General features: G+C 35.4%; 1 protein-coding gene across 1 annotated transcript; it reads left to right on the top strand.

The window, feature by feature from the left end:
* Positions 1–12,410: 12,410 nt before the first annotated feature.
* On the top strand, positions 12,411–13,349 carry LOC112663661 (olfactory receptor 5AS1). The gene has a single exon (XM_025452733.3). It carries the CDS (start codon positions 12,411–12,413, stop codon positions 13,347–13,349), a length of 939 nt encoding a protein of 312 aa, XP_025308518.3.
* Positions 13,350–26,568: the final 13,219 nt, after the last annotated feature.

The following is a 26,568-nucleotide window of genomic DNA, read 5'->3' as shown; positions in this document are numbered from 1 at the left end:
AAGAACAGTCTTTGTCATATAGTGGACAAAAAATATTTGTGAAAAAAAATTGTGGATAAATAAATAAAATGAATGGACCTGATTATATTTTAAGCTGTAAATTTAAAAATATTTAAGTCATTTTTATAAATAATTAGATATAATTAATCACTTCTTAGATTATAAACATTTTTATCTATGTAATTTATCTAAAGATCAATCTTAAAATGCTAACATTTTATTCTAATAACTTTATTCAAATTAATAAAGCAAATACATGTAATAAATTGTAAATATTGTAGGAAAATGGGTTTTTATTTTTTTTAAGATTTTATTTATTTATTCATGAGGGACACTGAGAGAGAGAGAGAGACAGAGACATAGGCAGAGGGAGAAGCAAGCTTCATGCAGAGAGCCCGATGTGGGACTCGATCCTGGGACTCTGGGTTCATGCTCTGAGTCAAAGGCAGATGCTGAACCGCTGAGCTACCCAGGCATCCCTGGATTTTTAATTTAGTCATTTCTGTTGCTGAAATGTATGTGTGGATTTTTTTATACTTAGAAGAATGAAAAATGTTGATTCATTAAGTAACTCTAATGTCTATTGATTTCTCTTGAGATTCAATAAGAAATGGCATAATTAGGAAGCATTCTGAAGCTGAACCCTGTATTTTCCCCAATGAAAAAGGTAATAATTCACAATTTTCAAAGGGATTTGTTACATTAGAATAAAAACAGGAGTCTTGATTTCTTTATCATATAGTGATTATTTTTCTCTGAGGATAATCATCAACACAGTACTTATCTCTTCAGTAATAATTGCACTGTATATTCTTTGAATTTAAGCTAAAAAAATGCACCAAAGATTATTGTGGAGGAGACCCATTGGGCATTCACTTTGAATGGTTGATCTATCTCAAAAGGTAGTAGCATCAGCAATGAATATTTGTGACTTAAAAAGGTGAAATTATGATGCTTTACAAAATAGTAGAAATCACTTTTAATGGCATGTCTTCTTTTACAATTCAATGATAAAAAGTTTAGGATTTAGTTGCTTAAAGTTTGATTTCAAAAGATTTTTCGTTGCAAAGGTTTTGTTTTGTTTTGCTTTTATATCTTCCTTTATGTTAATGATGATGCAAGACAAGCCAGGCAAATTGAATTTGGAGGCTCAGACATAATTCCAATTAAGACCAAAGATTAGATGATTAAGTTGGCATCCTATAATGAAAACCAATAAACAAGACTAGAGATATTACTTTAAAATTATATAAAAGATAATGGTGTTCAATGTTGTCCATTCTAGGTCACAATTCAGTGGAAGATACAGCTAGCAGAAAAAAAATGAAAACAGAACTTTAAAATCCATATGAAATATATTCATGGAATATAAATAAAATAGCAAATTATGAAAAGTTTTACAAAGTGATCTTTTTTTATTTTTTTATTTTTTATTTTTTTCAAAGTGATCTTTAAATACAGTGCAATTCCAAAAAAAATTTCAGAAATGTTCTGAAAGTAACAACTAATTTAAATACTTATTGAATAACCCCAAACAAAAAGGCCAAGCCATTTCTGAAGAGGATCCTAACATTATTGGTTAGGAAGGAAAACTTACCAGTGAAGAAAGTTTAACAGAGGCTGATGATCAAGACAAGACAGAGTCCAGAAACAGATTCGCATGTAAATAAAAATTTAATACATTACAGGATGTCACTGAGGGTGAATGGAGACTTTTTTTTTCTTATGTATTAGAGAGAGAGAGAAGGGGCAGAGAGAGAAGAGAAAATCTCAGGCAGACTCCTCACTGAGCATGGAGCCCAATGCAGGGCTCAAGCTCACAACCCTGGGATCACAACCTGAGCCCAAACCAAGAGTTAGACACTTAACCAAGTGAGCCACCTAGGTGCCCCAAGAGCATATGTTTTTAAAAAACGGTGGGGAAAATACACTGTCTGGATTCAAAAAAGAAAAGATCCCTACTTAAGACAATAGACAAAAAATAGCAATTCCAGATGTTAAGGACTTAAATACCTGACACTCCCACTATGTTGGCAAAAAAAAATATGTTCAATATCTGACCATAACAAGTATTAGTAAGTATATGGAAGGTATTACATGCTATTATTGAGAGTATAAATATGAGTAAGAAATTTAGAAAACATTTTATTTTAAAGTTGAACACAAGTATACTGTCTATCCAATCAATACCACAAGTAGGGATGTACCCAGACTTATACCTGTGTACCATGTGACCCATAAGGTAGACTCAAGCATTAGTCATGATAGAAGGTAACGGACAATTTAACTATGACACATTAAGAAAAAATAGTACTACAAAACTTTAAAATTAAAGAGCTTGGGAATACATACAAACGTAGGAAAGCATTAGAAACAGAATACTGGGGATGCCTGGGTGGTTCCGTGGTTGGACCGGGACATGATCCCGGGATCCAGGATCAAGTCCTGCATCGGGCTTCTTGCAGGGAACCTACTTCTCCCTCAGCCTGTGTCTCTGCCTCTCTCTCTTTCTGTGTCTCTCATGAATGAATAAATAAAAATCTAAACAAACAAAAAAGGAAACATAATATTGAAGAAAAGCAGAAGGATAAACTGGATGCCATTGCATTTGTAATATTCAAAAATTTATTTATGTTTTTAAATTTTATTTATTTATTCATGAGAGACAAAGAGAAAGAGAGAGAGAGAGAGAAGAGAGAGAGAAAGAACAAGTGGTGGGGAGGGGGAGAGAGAGAGAATAGCAGAATCCCTGCTGAGCAGGAAGTGATTTTTAAAATTAAAAGCTAGGGAATGAAAAATACAAAAGAGTAGTTGTCACTGTCAAGGAAGCAGGATAATAGCGGTGATCACACAGAATTTTTGATTCGGGCAATACTCAGAATTCTTTGTTTTTTCACTTCACTTGGGAGGTGAGTTTATATGTATTCATTTATTTTTATTTTCTAATATTTATTTTATATTTTTGGAATACATTAAATTTCACATTTTACATACCAAAGAATAAAGAAGTTTGAAATCTTAATTAAAAGGAATAAAAGGAAAACACTTGGGGAATTTTTTTTTTTATTGGAGTTCAATTTTTCAACATATAGCATAACACCCAGTGCTCATCCCATCAAGTGCTGCCCTCAGTGCCCCTTATGCAGTCACCCCCCCCCCCACCTCCCTTTCCACCACCCCTTGTTCGTTTCCCAGAGTTAGGAGTCTCTCATGTCCTGTCTCCCTTTCTGATATTTACCACTCAATTTTTCTCCTTTCCCCTTTATTCCCTTTCACTACTTTTCATATTCCCCAAATGAATGAGACCATACAATGTTTGTCCTTCTCCGATTGACTTACTTCACTCAGCATAATACCCTCCAGTTCCATCCACGTTGAAGCAAGTGGTGGGTATTCGTTGTTTCTAATGGCTGAGTAATATTCCATTGTATACATAAACCACATCTTCTTTATCCATTCATCTTTCCATGGACACCGAGGCTCCTTCCACAGTTTGGCTATTGTGGACATTTGCTGCTATAAGTGCTTAAAGCATTTGTCCACTGGAAATCCATGAAGACCTGGGGGCACTTGCTGCGGCCTTAGCCTAGCTCCTCGCAGGGCCCCTCCCCCTTGAATGCAAAAATTTTTTGAATTTAATACTTATGTCAGAGGTGCCCAAGACCGCCAGCAGGTTTGATGATTTACTAGAAGGACTCAGAAACTTAGAACAGCTATTATAATTAGGGTTTATTAAAGATACAGACTTAGGGGATCCCTGGGTGGCGCAGCGGTTTGGCGCCTGCCTTTGGCCCGGGGCGTGATCCTGGAGACCCGGGATCGAATCCCACATCGGGCTCCCGGTGCATGGAGCCTGCTTCTCCCTCTGCCTGTGTCTCTGCCTCTCTGTCTCTCTCTGTGTGACTATCATGAATAAATAAATAAAATCTTTAAAAAAAAAAAAAAAAAAAAAAAGAATTGGTTTAAGATACAGACTTAGGTTAAAAATTTCAAAAGAAAAAGGTGTGTAGATCAGTGTCCAGGAGAATCCAGGCATAGATAGCTTCCTCTTGTACTCTCCTGGTGAGGTCACACAGATCAGCACTTGGTTGTCTTAGCTATGTTCCCTAAGGATTCTTATGAATTCTTGCCAACTAGAAAAACTAGTGTACAGGTTTTTGTTTCTGTTTAAGTAGGCTCCATGCCTGGTGTGGAGCCCAACGTGGAGCTTGAACTCAGGACCCTGAAAGCAAGATCTGAGCTAAGATCAAGGGTCAGATGCTTAACTGGCTGAGCCACCCATGTGCCCCAGTGTACAGGGTTTTAGTGGAGGCTTGGAGAGCCCACATTACTGTCCATAGGTATTTAGTCTCCAATTGATCCACCCCAGAATTCAAACTGGCACTTGTCATTAATTACGTCATTAACTTAAACTCGTGTCGGACCCCAGGATACAAAGGTACTCTTATCAGGTAGGATATTCCAACGTTTCAGAAGTTATCTCTGGGGGGTCAGTAAAAGGTCAGTCCTTGAAGACCTATGGAATATGCAGAGTCTGGACAATCCAGGCAGGCTGATTCAGCCCATTATGGTACAGTTCCAACATGAAAACCTTGGTGACAGCGATTCTTTTATAATTGTAACTTGGCTTTTTAGTTTTGCCAATATAGAAAATTAATGTATTTATAAACTATTAGTTAATTATCCTTTATGAATGTCATCAGCTGATTACTTCCATTTATAATTAGTATTCCCAATATGGTACTCTTCCAACATAGCCATGATACCCTATGTGGAATGTAGCTTTTCAACGACATGATGATTTCTCTCCTTCCCTGCCCCACACAAAAGAAACAAACATCCTGAATAGTTTTGTTTTTCTTGGCAAGGAAACAAAGAACTTTCAAACATTTTGTCTCTACATGTGTAAATCCCAGGTTCCTGAAAAATAAAAATTAGTTTGACTCTCACTATCACATGAAAATATACAACTATCTGCAATATTGAAGACCAGAATATCATATTGCATCTGCAAATATTGGCAATCTAGAAACCTTGTTTCTGTGGGTCTAATCAACTAGGGAATGTTGGTATATCTTCCATTTTGAGTTCTGCACCCAATTACTAATATGTGTGGCAGGCAGGGGGTTCCAAGCCCAGATTATTACTCATGTTTCTAACAGACTGGCTGTTGATTGGAGCTTTCAGTGACCCTCTTCTTGGATTATAGTTTAAGGTCTCCACTCTAAGTTTCCTTCCCTGTTCAGATACCCATCACAAAAGGTTGTTACCTGGACATTTGACTGAAATGGCTATAAATCTGGGGTTCCCAGGACCTCTCCATGGGTTTTATTGAACTGCTACAGTGGCTCACAGAACTCCGAGACACATTTTACTAACTGGATCACCAGTTTATTATAAAAAGACATAACTCAGAAACACCCAGATGGAAATGATGTGTAGGATGAAGTATGGGGAAAGGGTGTGAAGCTTCCATGCCTTCTTAGAGGACACCACAGTCCCTGAATCTCCAAGTGCCCATCCATCTGGAAGTCCCCAAATACCATACCTTTCAGTTTTTATGGGGGCTTTATTACATAGGCATGATTGAATAAATTATTAATCATTGGCAATGGATTCAACCTCCTGCACTCTCCATGCCCCCTTCCCAAACTTAGATGAGCTAGGGACATTCCAAAAGTCACTTCATCAGTACCATACAGAAGATATCTTATTCTCTTCCAACACGTAGGAAAATTCCAAGGGTTTTAGAAACTGGGATGAGAACCAAGTATGTATTTCTTATTATAAGTCACAATATCACATCTTTCCTCAGTGGAAGCACACTTTTCTAAACCTTGAGTGTTCTATCATATGAGAGATGCAACATATTGATAAGCAGCTTTCAATTCTGGAGGGTACATATACTGTATGGGTGAGCCCACTTTTGAGCTCACTTTTATGCAGGATACATAGCAAAAAATGGCTCTTCAGACTACATTGTGAACAGTTCTATACCTCAGTCTTTTTCATGTAACATTCTAACATTCCCCAAATGGACATTGGGATATCACAATGTTATGTGCACTAATAGAAGCCTTCAAAGATTTTAAGATCAAATTTCTTTTTTTCTTCAGCAGATTTACTCTTCTCATTTTGAAAAATAAGTATTATCTTGCTACTGGGTTTGGTTGAGATTGAGTATCTGACCATAGTATACCAAGTTATCACGAGTCCTAAATTTCCTATTATGAATATGGAGTTATAAGATCTCTTATTGATAAAGTCAAGTACTCCATGAAGAACATTATTTCATGGAATTTGCATTATGTGAAACTGGGCCTGAACAATCCTAAAGATCCATGTAATTTTCAAGAGACCTTCACTTGCTTTCCCAGCACAGCATGGCGCCAAGGGACTTCTCTATGCCTAATTAATGGAAAAGTTAAAACAACATAAAACAAAACAAAACAAAACAAAAACTAATCCTGGTTGTTGGCAGGCTCTACATAGTGTAGTGATTACTGCAACGAATGCATTGCCACAGTATTATTACCCCTGGCTAAGGATTTCCTCAAGAATATTGGAAAATATTGGATAATTTATCCATGAAGAAGAGCTTCCAGAAATAAATATTTTTATCTACATTTCTTGGTAGGAGAAATCTATTTCAGGCCAGCCAGTTGATTGGGAACATAAAAGAATACAATTGGTAGTGAAGGAGAGGTTCAAGGACGTTAGACGTGGATGGGCTTTTTGGCATGGGTTTTGTGCATTCCTAAAAAAATAATAATAACACATTCTTAAAAATGATTCCTCCCTACTCTGGTTCAACTGCTTGTGTGCAGGAAAGCAACACTTCCTGCAAGGGATACAAGTAGTGGTTGCACTGCATCCAGTGCAGGAATGCCAAAAGGCCTTTTCAGACCCATGACAGGCTAAGAAGATACATAGTTCTTTTTCTAGTTCCATAGAAACTAAAGCTTGAATATGTGCACTACTCCTGGCTGATCAAAAATTCAGTTCCTAACTTTGAGTCTTTTGAATGTAAAGCAAAATAAGGGATTAATTTCACAACAGCTGACAATGGAAGGGTTGGCAATTGTGGTACATGAAGCAGACTGTTCCTGTGGAGCTATCCTCACTCTTATCTATTTCCTTTGGTTCCTGCCAAGTTTCTCAACTAATCCCCCATCTTTCTTATATTCCAAAGTAGCTAGCCAATCCATTTTCTTCTTTCCTTGAGCAGAGCTGTTTTATTGTTGTTTGTCCCCATATCACCGTTTGTAAAACAGGATGTCACTCTTTAAAGTGAAGGATACCTCTGTAGTTTTGTTTTAAGATTATATTTATTTATTTTTGAGACAGAGAATGAGTCATAGGAAGAGGCAGAGTGAGAGAGAGAAGCAGACTTCCGGCTGAGCAGAAGCCAAAGGCAGGACTTGATTCCAAATCCAGAGATCATGACCCAAGTCAAAGGCAGATACTGAACTAGCTGAGCCACCCAGGTCCCCCACCTTTGTGCTGTAATAACAAACTTATACTCCTTGTAGAGAGGGAGATTTTCTTTACAATCATTTTTTTAAAATGCAACTAAGAGATTATTATTTTTAAACTATTTTTCTATTTCTTTCTGGGATATGTATAGGGTTATCAAATCAAATGGGGGGGGAAAGAACAGTGATTTTGGCATCTTTTTCTCTCTCTATCTCTCTCAGAAATTTGTAAGCTATATTTTTCCAGCTCTTAATTCTTCACACACATATCTGTTTTGATTGACAAAAGATGACCTTTAAAAAAAATTCACTGATCCTGGGCACCTGGGGTGGCTCAGTGGTTTAGCACCACCTTCAGCCCAGGGTGTGCTCCTGGAGGCCCAGGATCAAGTCCCGTGTCAGGCTTCCTGCACGGAGCCTGCTTCTCCCTCTGCCTGTGTCTCTGCCCCTCTCTCTCTCTCTGTGTCTCTCATGAATAAATAAATAAAATCTTAAAACAATACACTGATCCTTTGCCTATTAAATAAACCCTCTTGTAGCAACAAAAGTGATTTTCATTTTCCCACTAGATAGAAGAAAAAAGCTAGTTGTGCGCAATGTCTGGCGTTCCGGATTTACCTGTTCTCCATTCTGTTTACCTTAAGAATCTTAAGGTGCAGACTCCATACCAATGTCAACAAATTAAAATCCAGAAACTGCATTTTAAGTATTAAGAAATACTGCTGTAAATAATGCTATAATTATTGAAGAAAGCTAAGAATTATTTTTAAAGATTTTCTTTTATTTTAGAGAGACAGAGATAGGGAGAGCACAGAGGGAGAAGCAGACTCCTTGCTGAGCAGGGAGTGCAATGTAGGACTCGGTCCCAGGACCCTGGTATCATAACCTGAGGTCAGATGCTTAACCGACTGAGCCCCTAAGGTGCCCTAGAAAGCTAACAGTTATTAAATGAATATAACCTGATGACAGGGGTCTAGGTTTTACATGCATTATCCCAATCCCCACAAGAATCTAATAAGATGGGCAATTATTATTCACAACTTAAAAATTAATAAAAATCAGGTTAAATAAGCAACTTAATGTCTCACATAGTTGTCACATAGTTGTGACATAGCAAAACTAACATTCAAATTGAGGTTGTCTGAGACATAAGCTCTTACTCCTGCAGCTTGTCATCCAAGGCTTATTTTCTTATATGGACTCAGATAGCTGAAAACCAAACAAAAATCAGGGTTCTTGGAATTCTTCTCAATAGCATTGAGATTGTACTTTAGAATCCCCTCACATGATTAATACTTTAAAGCTTCTTTCCGTATCTGATAGAAATCATAGCTCTAACCGGAGAAAGCATTTTTATTGTTCAGTATTACTAAAATATTTTTGTTGATATTGTTATTTTTGTAATTAAACATCACCCAGTGATGGAGACATGTGTTATGTTGTAACTGGCTACACTAGAGTCCATTTCATTACCATTTTCATCTTTCTCATTTAAAGTAAACCATTCAAGTCACACCACTGGAAAGTAAATAGTTGCCTATCCCAAGTCCTCCTGGGGTTGAGGATTATCTTGGGGTCATGTCCCACTCGTCACCGACTAGAGGATAAATACTCATCCATTGTAAGACCCATGTGTAAAATTTCAAGAGAAGGGTTGTCAGCCTCTTGTACAAAATAAATTTTACGATTCAAAATTCTAGATGGTGCCAAAGTAAGTGTCTGCTGTGAATGTAACAATGTAACAAAGATAATATTTTCTTAGATAAAAGGTATGTTTATTTATTCTCTGTGGTGTTTCTTAGTTTGTGTGTATACATGGGCCGAGGGAGTGGATGGGGAATGAGGGGGCTTAAATCTGACTTTACCTTACCCATGGCATTTCCCAAAAGCACTGCCTGATTCATTGTGCCCATTATTGCCAGGCAATGAAAGCTGACTGTGCCTACTTTGGAATGTGGGGAAATCCAATGGTCTAGTTAATTGAGTAAGCTTAAGTAACTCTCATCAGTAAGCCAAATCTCACCTGCTATAAGCACATACATATGTTCACATAAAATATAACTATGTACTGCTTGTTCCTATAATCATCACTTCAGGGAACGTAAGACTTTGGAGTCAGATGTTGAATTATTGAATAATCATAAGGGCATTAACAGTAATAATAGACAATGGATCCATATTATGCATCTATAATGTAATAAGCTCTATAAATGGTGCTATAAATTATCCAGTTTAATCCTGACTGCAACCTTATGGACTATTATTATGCTAACAAACATAATCAAGAAATTTAGGAATACAGAACTCGAATGATTTATAGAAACTTAGATGCCACATATGAGGTTAACATCAATCTTGCCTACCTAAATCCTATGTGTTTAACTGGTACCTTGCAGTGCCATTTGTTTGCTATTGTCAGTGAGAAAATAAAACTTGTTTTTTTAATTTAAAAAAACCTGATTTTAGAATTTCTACTACTCATTTCCAAACAAAGATGAAAGTTTCCTATGTAATCATGAAGCTTTTGAATACATAGACTCATTTGCCTTATAGGATAATACTATACAATAAATAAAGCAAGTGTGATTTTTATAAACAAGGATAGGTTGACACAAAGATTGAATAACTTGTAGTCCAAGAACCAGAATTAAAGACCAAGGATCCAGACAATTACTCTTTTTCTATTTGCTAATCTTCCTTGCCCTAGCCTCTTCTGTACCTATTCAAGCCCAATAAGCAGGCAAATGTGATGATCTGGAGATCTCAGTGTAGAGTGTTTTTATTCTTATAATGAAGCTGAGGCTAATCATAATATCTCAACTGATACAATCTTTGGGAACCGATGGCATGAAATCTCCTAAATTTGGTATACTTTTGCTATTTAATTGATCCTTTAATGTTAATTCTTTGGTTAGAAGTTTGACAAAAATGACTAGAGGTAACCTTTTTATGATTATCGATTCTTTAATCATGGCACCTGTGCAAACTCTTATTTAAAGTCCAATATAAAATGTATATACAGCAAGTAATTAATTACACTTTCTTTAACTACGTTAATCATTGAATTGATTGTTTAACCTCACTTCAGAGAAAAAAGAAAAGACAGATTTAAAGAGAATATGAAGATTATATAAGGCTTACACACAACATTGGCACAGCGCAGCCACTTAATTTTTTTTCTCTTTCAAGACATCTTTTTGACACCTTACATCTTTTCTCAATCAAGTTCTTCCTCTTTAAAATCTGATTCCCAAAGAAGACAGACCTATTTTCTCAGTGTATCTAGAAGATTGCAGGTCATTTTTTGGGGGGAGGAGCATTTTTGGGGGGAGGAGCATTGTCAACAAGCATGACAGACAGAACAGACATCCCTTATTCATTTGCCTTCTTGCTCAGTGTAGTGTTATTCTAACATTACAAACCCTTAACTACCTGCTGAATATATTCCATCATGGTATAATTTATTTTTTTTATTTGCATTCATCCTGTTTTTTCCGCCTTAATTAATTTCCTTCTGGTTATGCCACATAGCCAGTTTAGAAGTCTGCTCATAAGTACAGAAATACAGTTGATCTTCAAGATGTTTTGTGTTTCTGGGACCTTGCATTGGACATTGTCTTACCTCAGAGGAAAGACAGAGACATAAGCCCAGGGAGAGGAAAGCAATAATTATAGAACATGTGCAAAAGATTTACTACTGCCAAACAATATATTTGTATAGAACACACACATACGAGACACAATGGCTTTTTTTTTGAAGATATTATTTATTTATTTGACAGAGAGAGAAAGAGAGAGAATAAGCAGGGGAAGTGGCAGGCAGACGGAGGAGCAGGGAGCCAGATGTGGGCCTGGATCCCAGGACCCCGGGATCATGACCTGAGCCGAAGGCAGATGCTTAACCAACTGAGCCACCCAGGTGCCCAACACAATGGCTTTTCTTCACAAGAGAGCATGGATCATATAACCAGGATGCCAAAGATAAGATGAATTTTGAGACATCTGAATATTTTATTTAGAATATAGTTGAAGGGTGCCTAGCCATGCAGGCAGTCCATTAAGCCTCCAAATCAATCTCAGCTCTTGATCTGAAAGTTGTGAGTTAAAGCTCTGTGTTGGGCTCCATGCTGAGTGTGAAGCCTACTTAAACAATCATTCAATCAATCAATAAAATTCAGCATTGAGTAAGCAATTAAAAGGAAACAAAAAGGTCAACTTATTTTTTAAATTATTTTTAAATAAATACTCATATTAGTGTTTATTATATGCCAGTAACATAAATATTTTACAAATATTTACTCATTTATTCCTCTAACCATCCCAGAGCGATTAAATAACTTTATCAAGCTCACACAACCAGTAGGTAGCAAAGCTAAGATTTGAACTAAGTCATCTCTTATAGTAACTACTGTGTCATAACTGTTACATTAAACTACTTCCCATGATCACAGATACTCTTCTGTAGAATTATCTAGCTTATCTGTGGGCACTTTTTTCCTAGAAATTTTCTCAACTTTCCTTTCATGGAACAATGTAATTTTAGGATAGAAAAATAAAGCTTTGCTTTAGGGATTTTGCCAATTTTCACAATTCTTTTAGGTATTATCAACCAAGCCACATTCAATCTCCTTCAGCTCTAACTAATATCATTTCTTAATGTGTACAGCTTTCGAAGAGTTGCTGCATCTCAAAACACCAACTCTGAATAACATCCTTCAGTATCAATGTAGATTTTTAATTATCTCTTTTAAAGAAAATGACAAAAAATGAAAGCAAACCAAATAGATCCCAAAACATGTGATAACTGTGATTTTGTTATCCTTCTATTTGCTTCCTTAAAGGGAGAATAAAGATATTCTTGCTTCATACATCACTCAAGTCAACTCACATATTCTGATGCCATCTATTTGGGACAAGAAAAACAAGAAAATCAAGATGTGGGAGAGCAATTATACCATGCCAACTGAGTTTCTTCTTGTTGGATTCACAGATTATCTACCTCTCAGAGTCACACTATTCTTGGTATTTCTCATAGTCTATACACTAACTATGGTAGGAAATATGAGTTTAATAATCCTAGTTAATATCAGTTCAAGCCTTCAAACTCCTATGTATTATCTCCTCAGCAACTTGTCTTTCTTAGACATCTGCTATTCTACAGCAATTGCACCTAAAATGCTGGTAAATTTCTTAGCATCCAGGAAAAGCATCTCTCCCTATGGCTGTGCGCTACAAATGTTTTTCTTTGGTTGTTTTGCTGATGCTGAGTGTCTTATTCTGGCAGCAATGGCTTATGACCGCTATGCAGCCATCTGCAACCCATTGCTCTATTCTGCATTTATGTCTAGGAGAGTCTGTATTTGCTCCATTGTGTTGGCATACTTCAGCGGAAGTATGACATCTATGGTACATGTGTGCCTCACATTCAGGCTGCCATTTTGTGGCTCCAATATTGTTAATCATTTTTTCTGTGATATCCCACCTCTCCTGGCTTTATCATGTGCAGATACCTATATCAACGAGCTTTTGCTCTTTGCCTTGTGTGGCTTCATTCAGACCAGCACTTTTGTGGTGATATTTATCTCTTACTTCTGTATTCTCCTCACTGTTTTGAGCATTAAGTCCTCAGGGGGCAGAAGCAAAACATTCTCCACTTGTAGTTCCCATTTTATAGCAGTCACATTATTCTATGGAACACTCTTGTTTACATATTTACGTCCCACCACCAGCTATTCCCTAGACACTGACAAGGTAGTTGCAGTGTTTTATACTGTTGTCTTCCCCATGTTTAACCCAATAATCTACAGCTTTAGAAACAAGGATGTAAAGAATGCCCTAAAAAAGCTATTAGAAAGAAACTGGACTTTTAAATGAATGAGAATTTAAATCACTTACGAATATTCCAGGTATAGTCTATTCTTCTAATATCATCATGCCATGAATACCTTGTAGGCCAACTATTTGAAATTTATCATTTTTTAGGAATAAAAATAATTTTTTATCCTCAATACTTTAAAATACTCATCTTCTCGTGTAGAAATGTGCTCTCCAAAATTATTCTATTCCATGAAATACACTTGACATAAATACATAATAATAATTGCTTTCTAATTAGTGTTCACAAAATGTTTTGTGCACTGATTCATTATATTCTTTATTGTGTTATATTAAAGGTATATGTTGAATTGTCTGTCAACTTACCCATAATAGAAGCTCATTGGCAGCAGGGGATATATATCTTGGTTTATCATTCCAACTTCTATATAATACTGGATATATGGCATATTCTCAGTATATGTGTATTTAATGGGTGAATAAATGGAATAAGTAGATGGATGGAAAGATGAATGAGTAAATGTAGCTTTCCATGTCTGGGAAAGTGAGTCTAGATTCTGCACTTGCAGAACATTTATCATTAGGGACATTTGATATCACTTATGATAAATGATGGTGGTTTCACTGGCTCTTAGGAAATTAGATAGAAGTCACATAGCAATAGTCTTTAATACTAGAACAGAGTGAAGTTATAACACACTACTTTCCTTTGGGCTGATTAGTGTAAGAGATCCTGTTCCATTCATAGTGGGTATATGTGAAAACCAAACATTTGTGAAGATCATCAAGTATATAAACTGTATACATTGCTAATTATTGCCCATATGTTACTGAATTAATCTTTGAGTCCCTAACTTCAGGAAGAGGGTGAACAATTGCTCTGATCATTTTATTCTGTAAATTGACAATACACGTCAATTGAAGTATAAACACTTCTTTCTCTGGGATCGCTTTTGGTGATTGAATTATCAAACACTTTCTGTAGTTGATTTTGATCCTTCAGTCTCCATTTCCTTCCTTTTTTTTTTTTAATCTGGACAAAGTTGAAGGAATAAATTGTGTATTTTATTGTGTATTTTCTAGTAAACATGAAAATATGAATGACTGGATTAATTTATACTAGATGTAAGCCTATAAATGGCTATAAGACAACAATAAGATATTGCCCATTGACATGAGTTGTTTTGAGGATTAAATGAACTAATATATGTAAAGCTACTAATAGGATTTGAGAATTAGATGATCAAATATATATCAATCTCCTAGAATATATGTAAAACTTGTACTGCCAATTACAATGTAATGGTATATAATTGTTTATTATTTTCTTTTTTTAAAATTTGTATTTATTTATGATAGTCACAGAGAGAGAGAGAGAGAGAGGCAGAGACACAGGCAGAGGGAGAAGCAGGCTCCATGCACCGGGAGCCCGACGTGGGATTCGATCCCGGGTCTCCAGGATCGTGCCCTGGGCCAAAGGCAGGCGCCAAACCGCTGCGCCACCCAGGGATCCCTGTTTATTATTTTCTAATATTATATTACTATTTGATTTTAAGAATCAGCAAAGTTTTGATTCCCAGAAGAGACTAGGCATTTCTTTTTTTAAGATTTTATTTATTTATTCATGAGAGACACAAAGAGAGAGGCAGAGACATAGGCAGAGGGAGAAGCAGGCTCCCTGTGGGAGGCTGATGCAGAACTCGATCCCAGGACCCCCAGATCACCACCTGCTCTGAAGGCAGATGCTCAACCGCTGCCACCCAGACGTCCCTTGTTTTGTTTTGTAAATTCTACATACAAGTGAAATCATAACATACTTGTCTTTCTCTCACTGACCTATTTCACTTAGCATAATAGTCTCTATCTCCATCCATGTTGTTACAAATGGTAATATTTCATATTTTTAACTTTTTGAGAAAATTCCATACTGTTTTCCAAAGTGGCTGCTCTAGTTTGCACTTTCAACAATAGTGTAAGATGACTTTACTTTCTCTACATCCCTATCAGCACCTGTTGATACTTGTATTGTGATTTTAGATATTCTGACAGTATCAGGTGATGTCTCATTGTCGTTTTGATTTGTATTTCCCTGATGACCAGGGATGTTCAACATCTTTTCATGTGTCTGTTGGCCATTTGTGTATCTTCTTTGGAAAACTGTCAATTCATGTCTTCTGCCCATGTTTTAACTACAGTGTATTTGTAAACTATAAAAATGTTAAGAGTATATCTAATTCAGAGTTCCTAAAAGTAGCACTATTGACATTTTGGGCCAATATTTCTTTATTGGGGAGTAAGAGGAGCGTACTCTGTACAGTTTAGGGTATTTAGCTAGTCACTAGATGCCGGTAGCATCCTTCCTATCCAGGACGACCGAATATATCCAAACATTGCCAATGTCTCTCTGGAGACAAAATTACCCCTGAGTGAGAACCACTGAGCTTACTCAAGACTATATATTTGTCCGGAAACCAAGTGAAACCCATTAGCATGAGGTTACTGACTGAATATATCAGAATAATAATTCTGGTAAGAAACTCTCAGGTGTGATTTTGTTTTGTTCTGCATTATTTCCCCAATTTTGATTTATTTCTAAGATCTACTTTGATAATATGCATAAACAGAGAAATTTACATACTTTTAGTAAAATATACATATAAATTTAAAGTTGGTGAATATGTATTAAGAAGTAGGCTACAGTTGAGAAAAAAATATAATAAAGTATGGTATGTGTGGTCATTACGGCTTATGACATTTATTTTTCTGCTTCTGCCTATGGTGAGAAAGAATGTTCCCATAGAAGCTATATTATGTTTCATTATATTACAAGAAATCAATGCAGTACAAACTTAAAATACTAAAATGATGTTCCCTCCATAATAATATCTGCATTTTAATGCAGATCTCTCTATTCATGTCAGAAATAAGTCTATGTGACAATTCTATATCTTTATTACCGTTACATTGAGCATTGGAGGTCAGGGACAAGTGAATTTCATGGCAGGATTTGAAAAATACCATTTTTTTCTAGGGACATGAAGCAAAAAATTCGTCAGTCATATTTAAAAGATATCTTCAAAAGAATACATTCATAAGTAATATTTTTCTCAGAAATAAATATAAAATATTTTCTTAAAAAATATTTTCTTGAAACACATGAGATATTTACCAAGTTGATACAGACCAGGGGTATTAATTGAGAATCCATACTTTCTCTTAGTCAGCTGCTAACTATGCTAAGGACATGCCATAATTTATAATTGATATGTTGTTATTAGTTCTAATTAAGTATGTATATGCCCCATTGCCTTGTTATATAAACATAGTTATCATTGTTTATAAAAATCAAGATTTTATCATAACACACCATTTTCCCCCTATAAGATGGTAAAGGATCTTATGCACCACATAATTATCATTTTTGTTTTAGGTGTTCTTGAGCAAACTAAAGAAAAATTTCCTGGCACCACCTCCTGGTGTCATCCCTCCTCAAAGATGGAAGCAACATCAAGAATACTGTTCTCATCAGTGTTTAACCCATTCTGAGATAATGTATGATAATCTGGCTGGATCAGTCATCATTATTGAGAAGCAGGATATGCAGCTTTTAACGTTTATTCTTAGAGGAACAACCATCCCTCCTTCTTCTTCTCAGAGGATAGGGTCTAATAGCCATATGTCATGGTCAAACCCTGTTTTAGCGCTTTTCCACAAACTCAAAATTCACTAGTTGGGAGAGCACCAGCTTCTTTTAAAGCCTGATTTCGAGGCTGAAAAACAAGCTTTACAATTGAAACCATGAAAGAAGATGAAATCCTGGCATTACCACAAAGGGGCACCACCACATGTCTGGGTGAGCAAGAGCTGGAATCCAAACCTTTCAGGTGGACTGTAAAAATAATGCCAGATTATGTGACCTGAGTTGCCACCTCAGCATTTGTTCTCGTTGCATATTGCTCTGCTACAAAACTTGGTGGCTAAAAAATGACGATTCATTTTGCTCAGGAATTTACCATGTGGGAAGGGTTAGACAGGGGTCATCTTCCTGTTCCCCAGTATCTGGTGTCTCATTTGGGGTCACTCAAATAGCTGGTACTGGAATAGCTGGAGGTTGACAGCCCATCTCTTTTTTGTGCAGTCTTATGGATTCTCCTTTGGTCTCTCCAAGTGTTCTCTTCAATAAGTTGGCCTCAGAATAACCCAAGAGCAAGTGTTATAAAAAAACTAAGGCAGATATTCTAGTTTCTCATGTCCTAGCCTCAGAACTCCCAGAACATCACACCTTTTGTCTTCCATTGAGAAGTAAGTCATAAAGGTGACCCTAGATTCAAGGGGTGGTGTGTCAATGAATCCACCATCCATCTTTAATCCACCACAGCATTGCATCATAGTTGATTTCCTTAATTTCTCAACCCTATATATTTTTCATAGAGGCATACAAGTGGGTAGCCAGTAAAGAATTAGTTTGGAACAAATTAGCTTAACCCCAATTCTTTCTTTCCTATCCAAAATGGTGGCTTCCATGATTTCTACCTTATTAAGTCAGTGATCCTTTCCATTTCCACTAAAAAGAGTTGTTGACAGAATCCCTGACATTACTGCAGGAGCAAATATGTACATTTAGGACTGTGAACGTAACAAACAAAAATGTGGTGACACCTGAAGCCTTTTACTAAACCAGGAGTCCACCATCTAAGACTCCTCCAAGAGGGGATATCCAAAGACAGTGATGGTACACTTTAGATGATCATCTAGGGTTTTTTTTCCCAATTTAGAAGTCTGCTGATGTTGATCTATATGTAATACAAGTCATGAACCAGGATGCATATATGTTCTTGGCTGCTTATTTATCAAGCCAAACATTCTGGTCTAATTCACTTGTCCCCCAAATTGGGTGGTCTTCTTGATCATTTGGCATAGCCTGACTGGTGGACTTGAGTTGATTTTGTCAGCTCACTTACCTTCATCCAATAGAAAGACCACCATTGAAGTAGTAGTTAGATCTTTTATACTTTTCAGATACCTGAGAATCACTGCTCCTTAATATCCAAGCCAAAGTATGATTGAATTGTAGGTCAGGGAAGACATATGGAAAAATGAGGTTGGTTAAGTGACAAGCCCCAGGGTGCAGGCCATGTTCACATGAGGCTGACAGGGGTAGACATTTATCCATACAGAAAGATTAGCCTTTTCAGGACTAATTTTCCAGTATATAAGGTGTCATATGAATCAACCAGCCCAGAGTTGATATCTCCATCACGAAAACAAATATATAACAAGGCTAAAATCTGTGGCTACAGTGTAAAACTAGGCAGTTTTACTTGGAAGTTTTTTTTCCAGTGACCAGAGGAACTGTTTTCATCTGGTGGGTGTGGTAAGCCGAATAACAGCCACCCAAAGAGGTCGCCTCAACATTCATATGCTGCAAAGCATCAACCCTTCCCATGACTTGATGAAGATCAAGAACCTCTGGTCCAAACATCATAAGTGCAAATACAAGACGTTGGGCTGAAGTCTAATCTGTTAGCTCAGGCTTCATAGTTAAGGAAACACCATCTTTCCTGTTTTAATCAAGGGGATGGAGTCCAATTGCTGATGTTGAAGCTTTATAACATGTGGCTTCACTGCTTCTTCACCTCAGCATCTTCCTTTACTGTTTTCATATTGATCTGTACCTGATTTCCATGCAACTTTGCAAGAGGACAACCTGTAAGGAACCACTCTTGAATAAGTTAATTCTTATCTATCATTCCTGAGGAATAGCCCGTCTGTGTTAGCTTTTTATATTAACAAGCCTTGCTTCCCATTTCACTAGTGAATATATTTTCACAGATTTTATGTCAGCCACTATGATCAGTATGAGTGCTGGCATTTATAGAGGAATTGGCTATTGTTGATTATCCTGCTTGTAGTGCAAGGTTTTATTGACTGTTCTGGAATGCAACTCAGTAATTCATTTATATCTGGCATCTTTAGTTATTCACACATGCACAAATATCTTAATCAACCCCTTGATATTTTATAATTTTTACAAATATTATTTATTTCTACCCAAAACTGTAAAGATTGTAAGTAGAATAATATAAAATATATTCAGTTTTCCCACTAATGGTTATTGTACAATTCAATATACCAGCCATTCTGTTAGGCACTGCTAGAGAAAGACATAGAAAGATTTTGACTATGGGATTCTCTGATAAAAAGGCTTGTACATTGACATAAAATCTGACCTATATCTATAAAATAAGGTTAAAGAATGTCTGTGATGTTGAATGCGAAAGGGGCTAAATTGTAGTGTTTGCCAGACATATGTCTAGGGGTTGAAGACTGCCTAGTATATTCTAAGAATGGCATTCTAACAATTCTTCTTAAAATTTTCAATTTCCAATTCTTACCCTGGTAACAGGTCAATTCTTTATATGATTGAACTTTGCACTATGAAAGTGAAATTATAAAAGCTTTTAAAATAATGATGGAAATCCTAACGTCTGTCCTAGGCTATCTATTGTTTTACAATTTATATTTAAAATCATATGGATATTCTCTCTCCTCCTCTCCTAGCACTATCTCTCCACCTCTTCCTCCCTCCCTTCCTCCCTCCATCCTTTCTTCCTTCCCTTCCTTCTTCCCTCTCTTTCCTCCTTTCTTTCTTTGTTGTTTACTACTGGATTTCATTGGTACATATAGAAAGGTATTTTTTTTAATCCAATGTCACCAGAGTTCCATGATACGTAAGAATTTGAATATAATGAAGTTTTCAGTGTGTGATTAGCAATTAATATACTGATAAGTTATCAACGTATCAGACTTCAAATATCACTTATCTAAAAAGCTGGAAATTAACTATTGTGAATAGTGATTTTCTTTTTGGAATATTGAGCAAATTATTCCCCATCTATTTCTTGAAATGTTAGTTATTTGTTAGCTTCAAGAACCACTTTTACATACAAAAAAGACTATGTACTACTAATTTTCTGGGTTTTTTTTTCATTTTTTCTAATTTTATTTTAAATTTTTTTACTGGAGTTCAAATTGTCAACATTTAGCATAACACCCAGGGCTCCTCCCGCCAAGTGCCCTCTCATGGCCCATCACCCAGTCACCCCAACCCCCTGCCCACTTCCCCTTCCACTACCCCTTGTTCATTTCCCAGAGTTAGGTGTCTCTCATGTTTTGTCACCCTCACTGATATTTTCACTCATTTTCTCTCCTTTCCCCTTTATTCCCTTTTGCTAATTTTTATATTACCCAAATGAATGAGACCATATACTGTTTGTCTTTTTCTGAATGACTTATTTCACTCGGCATAATACCCTCAGGTCCCTCCACCATGAAGCAAATAGTGGGTATTTGTCGTTTCTAATGGCTGAGTAATATTTCATTGTATACATAGACCACATCTTCTTTATCCATTCATCTTTCCATGGACACCGAGGCTTTTTTATTTAATAAGCAATATTTTGCTGTAATAAGTATAAAAATCATCGTTTTTCCTTACATTTTGATTCCATTGTGAAACAGGGTGGTCTAATTGTATAACTAGTAAATTACAACAATCACTTTTTCTTTTTTTTGTTAACAATCACTTTTCTAAGGGCTCTTAAAAGTTGCTACAATCTGTAATCTTATTTAATTAAACTCTTTATATTTTAAATTGAATTTATAGATTTCTTTTTATTTCCTTAAGATTATTAGGTTAACAAATGAAATCAACACAGGAATATAAATGCTTTATATTCTAATAATGAATATATAAATATGGTGAATTCCAAATTGTCTTATTATTTTTATAATGTTTAAAATCATACTGGGATACCTGGGCAGCTCAGTGGTTGAGCATCTGCCTTTGGCTCAGGTCGTGACCCAGGGTCCTGGAATGGAGCCTGCATTGCGGTCCCCACGGGGATCCTGCTTCTCTCTCTGCCCATGTCTCTGCCTCTCTCTCTGCATTTCTCATGAATAAATAAATAAATAATATTTTTTTAAAAATAATAAAATCATATTAACATTCTCTTCAATTTTCAACAGAAAACCCAATTCTAAGTCAGTTTCTGATTATGTATTTGAATTTGGTTCACAAATATGATCATTCTGATAATCTAATATAACAAGTTCTCTTAAACTCTGTTTTATGAATTTAATTTTATCATTTCTATAATAAATCTAACCTTCCCAGGATCCAAAATACTTCTCCATTTTTGATGCAAGTAACCCGTCTCAAGAAAATCAGATTCCATTTCAGAAAACTTAGGTTGTATATCAGCCAAGATATTTTTGGCCAGCATATAGGCTTGTCTTCTTGTCATTGACACTGATCCCTTGTTTGAGTTATTGTAGCAACAACTTCACAAACTGTGATCCAGTTGGTGCTAGAGCATGTGCCATTAATTTGACTATATTTAACCATATTCCTTTTTTTCCCTACTTCTAATTAGCAATCCAATTTCATTATGTAGCTAACTCCATTCCTTCATTTACCGTTTTGTTGGTTTCTGAAAATCTTTTCTCTTATTACATGGCAATATCTTCTAATTTGTATCTAAAGACAATCTAATGTTGTCTTATTGGAATTTTCACAACTGCATATATATTTTTTATTTTTGTACAATATTTGGATTGACATGATTTCACTATTTTATTTTCATATATTGTAACTTACTCTGCTTTCATGTTAAAATTAACAACACATCTTAACAAAACATCTGCCATCCTCTCCTAAACACACAATAATAAATATATTATTTGTATGATTAAAAAGAGCAATATAAAATTATGCAAAAAGCTAATAAAGTTATGTGGAATATATGTAAAATCTCCACAGTTTCTCATGTGTCTACTACCACCTTGGGAACATAGAAGCTATAAAAGAATATAAGACATAATCCAGAGCTCTGTGATGTCTGTTGAATTATTAGAAAAAAGAAAAGCATGTATTTTTACATAAATAAACCAAAAAGAGAGTATACAATTCAGTTACTTCTATGTGTATGAGTATGTGTGTAAAATCTCAGAAAAAATTAATGTAAATTATTGTTAAAGTTTGGAAAGTATGATGTCATGTATTAATTTATATCAATTTCATAATGAACCAATAAGGTTGATATAACACGTGTGAATATCCCCATTTCACAGGAATAAAAGACAATCTCAACTGTTTCATCATTAGAACATTTGAACATTTGTCTGAATAGCATATATGTAACTGGAACACATTTCTTTTGTTCCTGCATTGCATTTAATCTCTATTTTGTGCCTTTACCCCAAGATGTGTGAATGTTTTATTTATAAAAGGAAGTGCATTTTATCAAAGTGAAAGCAGAGGCATCTAGTGAATGGTGTTTGAAGAGAGCTGCAGGGGCATGATTAGCTCCAATCTCCAGAGACCAGAAAGAATGCTAACGATCCAAACTGTGGACATCTGAGATTCACATCTACACATGAGCTACAGTTCGTGCCCCAAAAGAAAATAACCAAACATTAAAAAATCTCTACTCTCAGCATTTAGTCTTTTAAGAATCATGAAAACCTGGTCTTCTTCACTAGATATTCTAACTCTGGACTTCGTTTTGTTGTGAATATATTTAAGAAGTGGTAATGTAGGTTTATTTAAAACTTTTAATATTTCCTATCTCCTCACACTAGAAGAATATGTTAACAGCTGTATGATTTCAGTATTGTTCCCAAAGAGCCAGAAAACAATGTCCTAACTTGTGGGTTATTTATATTTCAAAGGTTTCAAAATTTCTCATTTTATGGGAAAAAGGGCAGTATTTGCATAATACCTACATTCTATATTTTCGTGTATGCATGTGTGCTTACAGTATTTAACATTTGATTTATATAGTAACTTAAGGCTACTTGTCCAATTATAAAAAATTCTTTAAGATAGAATATCTAAGAATTATAATGTATTTTAACTATATCACAAGGAAAACCATTTCTTTCATATCTATACAATATTTTAGAAATATTTTTGATATAATTTTATTTTAGAATTCCAATAATATTTTAATAATTAGTTTCTATTTTCCTTGAGTTTGTATGTATTGTTTTTAAATCAGACTATCCAAGCTATAATCTGGGGGTCTCTCGGTATGACAAGGTTGTTGCTGGTAAATTTTTTACATCTTTATTTGTGATTATTATTTTTTATTTTTGTGTGTCATCCAATTTTTGCTTCCTTTGTCTTATAAGCAATTTTTAGTCATAAATCATTCAGTATATGTTCATTTCAAATTATAAGGACATGTATATATTTATGAAGTTATAGAAATGTGAATTTAAACATCTAATAATATTTCATATCATATTTCATCAGTTCTATATTTATTTGTATATATTTAATAATAACATGAACAGTAAAAGAAGTAATATTTACATGCAATATTTTATAACAAATTTATTTATAAGCATTAAAATAATACTTTGTCAGTAAAGCTCCACAAAAGCAAATAGTGAGATATTTTCATTTAAATTAACAGCAATGCACCCATTGTATGGAAAGCCCATTATTTTAAGAATCATTAACTCATCTGATAGGCATTTGGCTGGATTCCTTGTCTTATCATAATGAAAAATGCTTTCAACTTTGCGATTTCTCTCACCGATATGCCTATCACTAACTGTGTCTCTGATGATTATATATTTTCTAATGTCTCTTTGGAGTCATAAATGAAAACCTCAGAGAAAGAAAATGTTTTTAAACAAACATATGTTTTTAAACAAAAAGTGTCCTTATTTTGTCCTACCATTTCAAGATATTATTCTGAAAGGTAGTGAAATCTGATCATGACATTGGTTATAAAATGTTTTCAGTGTTTTAGAACACTATGTTCAGAACACTCCTACTGCTAGTATTTTAAAGTAGCCTCTCATTTTATCAGGAGGACAACACTGAGTGATGGGAAAAGCCCTGCATTAATGACAGAATAAATCTCTGTTCTAGTTATAATTCTAACAGCATGTGAGCAAATCATATTTAAATCTTTGGTAACACTTTTTTCTATTTATAGTTTTTTATTATGAGTTCAGTCGACAAAATTGTTGCTAGAAATCTTTTTTTTTAAAGATTTTATTCATTTATTCATGATAGACACAGAGAGAGAGAAAAAGAGAGAGCGAGAGAGGCAGAGGGAGAAGCAGGCTCCACGCAGGGAGCCCGATGCAGGACTCCATCCCGGGACTCCTGCATCACACCCTGGGTGGAAGGCAGGCGCTAAACCGCTGAGCCACCCAGGGATCCCCTGTTGCTTGAAATCTTTACACGAACTTATTGAGCTCACATTTAGGTTTCTCCTTCCTCCCTTTACTCCAGCACACAGTTTCTGTTTTTCTGTGCTGTGGTCTTGACACACGCCCATCAGTATCACACATCAGTTCATTGTTACATGCATTATGTGAAGCCTTATGCCTGCCAAACTGGGAGGAAATCCATTTTTTCCTTCTCTTTCTCTAAATGATAAATGGCAAAATTATACAAACTCTGCTGTATTGGTTCCTTTTTACAGTTTCTTATAACAGGCAAAATCTACAGCAAATCAGGGGCTGAGCTCCAGTGAAACTAAGACTTCATTCTACTACACTCCAGGAATGAGAGGTTCTCATTTCACTAAACAGCCTGCAGGAGAAAAAGATCACCACTAAGAAACATACACAAATGGCTTTTCACCTCCAATGTTTTTTTTATTCTTGTTTCTATTTTTGTATTAGGTTCAGTTTATTCAGGTTAAAAATGTGACTTTACATTTTACAATATGGTATTGACAAAAAAAAAAAATGCTGGTACTTTCCACACATCATTCCTTCTTTGCCTTGATACAGTTGGACCTGGATTCACTATGCTTACCAAGGCCACTGATCTGAAATTAGTTTATAACTTCAGTTGATAAGGGATGAGACTATACTCACAGAATGAAGGTTTTGCTTTTGATTTAGCAATACTCAAAAGATCGCGTCGGAAGCTTATCCTTATCCTGACCTCAGCAGACATCAAATTCCATGGGTGCACAATCCTTCAAGAGCTCATGCCTCACACAGTGCCTTGCTTAAGATGCATGTTTGTTGGTCTAAGCCACCAATTTTTGGTAACTGGTTAGAGTGGCAATACAGATTATAATATGCTATATAATATAGTACCTACATCTCTTTCTATTCACCTCCCTTCTTTACTTTTCTTCATAGCACTTGTTAGGAGGGGATATACTATATACATACATGCATGTTGATTTCTCTAATAATGGATGACATGTTTCTTGTTCACTACTTCATTTCTAGCAAATATGACATTTCTTGACATAAAGCAGTAATAACACCCACTGAATGTAAGGAAAGTACAATTTGTTAATATTTAACCATAAATATTATTGAATTAGCATTATATCATGTCAAAAAACAAGTGCAACTAAGTGATAGCCTCCATTTTTGAAAGCAGAAATATCTGATCGATATAGTTTCAGTACCTCATCCTCACATTCTGCTTCCCAACATTGGCTTTTGTAGGGTTTTGTTTTAATGGTGATAAAAAATGAAAGATGCAAAGGTGAAGTGATCCAAAGATGCAAAAGGGAAGGATTTTTAAATTAAATTGTACTGCTATTTTTGTATTGGCCTTAACAATATTGGATGAAGAAAAATTGTTCTATCTCTTTTTCTCAGTTCAGCTCTTATGGAGGACATAGTCATTGATCTTCTGACTGCAGAATCTGAGCAAAAGGTGAGACATAAAAAAGTTCCAATGTTTGAGATTTAGAAAGGAAAGGGGTTGCATATTATGAAAGTCAGCACCATGAGTTAACTAGGTGTTGAAAAGTAGGAACAGTTTGGCTAGAGGATAAGGAGATAATTTTTATTACAAGGAGCCAGAGTGTGTAGCCCATGTAAGCAGAGAACTTGTGTATGTCTTAGAATGAATCAGAGGTCTGATATGAGGAATATTTGTGTTTGACTGTCAATTTTATCAATTAATACTTTGTTGATCTAAAAGAGTTTCCTCCTCTCAATATTTATGATGTGGAAATTGAGAAACAGGGAATAAAATAATTTCTAGTTCTGAAAATTTGAGTAAGTATAGATGGGTTGCCTAATATACCTATGGCCCACTGCTAAAGTCAATTTATTTTCTTCAACCAACTACAGCATAAACATAAAAGCCCCAATACTATTATGGATACTGAATCATGGAGGAAATTATACATGTATCTTTTTCATCTGAGTGATATCATCTTGTTCTGCAACTGAAAACCTATATAAACTTGAATGA

This window comes from Canis lupus, chromosome 18 (genome assembly GCF_003254725.2).
Source record: "Canis lupus dingo isolate Sandy chromosome 18, ASM325472v2, whole genome shotgun sequence".
Classification (NCBI taxonomy): Eukaryota; Metazoa; Chordata; class Mammalia; order Carnivora; family Canidae; genus Canis; species Canis lupus.
The sequence above is the reverse complement of the archived record's forward strand: the minus strand, read 5'-3'. Positions and strand labels throughout refer to the sequence as shown.

What these genes read in the sequence shown, in the direction of transcription:
- LOC112663661 (XM_025452733.3), top strand. Translation starts at nt 12,411, where the DNA reads ATGTGGGAGAGCAATTATACCATGCCAACTGAGTTTCTTCTTGTTGGA.